At 52.6% G+C, this 580-nt stretch overlaps 1 protein-coding gene across 1 annotated transcript in view; it reads right to left on the bottom strand.

Annotated features, from left to right (window-relative positions):
* Positions 1-574, bottom strand: part of Tgfb2 (transforming growth factor beta 2) — a 75,056-nt gene extending 74,482 nt beyond the window's left edge. Inside the window, exon 1 of the mRNA XM_010642498.2 lies at positions 3-574. Coding sequence (XP_010640800.2) covers positions 3-219 — 217 coding nt within the window. The 5' untranslated portion in view covers positions 220-574. The remainder of the gene's footprint in view (positions 1-2) is intronic.
* Positions 575-580: the final 6 nt, after the last annotated feature.

Below are 580 nucleotides of genomic sequence, written 5' to 3' on the forward strand. Positions count from 1 at the left end.
GCTGTTGTAGATGGAGATCACCTCCGGGGGCACCGCCTCGGGCTCGGGGAAGTCCTCCGGGGGGCTGGTGAGCTTCAGCTTGCTGAGGATCTGCCCGCGGATCGCCTCGATCCTCTTGCGCATGAACTGGTCCATGTCGAGCGAGCTGCAGGTAGACAGGGCGAGCGCCGCCGGCACCAGATGCAGGGTCAGCAGCGCGCTCAGCACGCGGGCGTGCATTTTTTTTTTAAGTGGAAAAAAAGTTGTTGCTGTTTTAAAGTAAGAGAAAAATAAAAACAGAAACCAATAAGTCTCAGAAGTACAGGTCAGGCAGAGTTGGTTTTTTTTTTAGGTTTTTTTCTTTTTTTTTAATAGGAAACTTTGGCAAGCAAGCGAGAGTCAATGCCAATGGAAAAACGTATCTTGCTTGATTTCCGTTTAAAAAAATGCAGGTCGTTCAGAAGGTGGAAATATCAATATGCGACGGGCGGGAGGGGCGCCCTGACTTTAGCGTGAAAAAGTTTTCTTAGAGCGAGGAGACGGGGACAGGCGGAGGAGTGGCCGCTCGGCAGGGGTGACCGCGAGGCGGCGGCGGAGCTCA

Source organism: Fukomys damarensis, unplaced genomic scaffold (assembly GCF_012274545.1).
Source record: "Fukomys damarensis isolate Sample0158 unplaced genomic scaffold, DMR_v1.0_HiC HiC_scaffold_11, whole genome shotgun sequence".
In the NCBI taxonomy this organism is placed as follows: domain Eukaryota; kingdom Metazoa; phylum Chordata; class Mammalia; order Rodentia; family Bathyergidae; genus Fukomys; species Fukomys damarensis.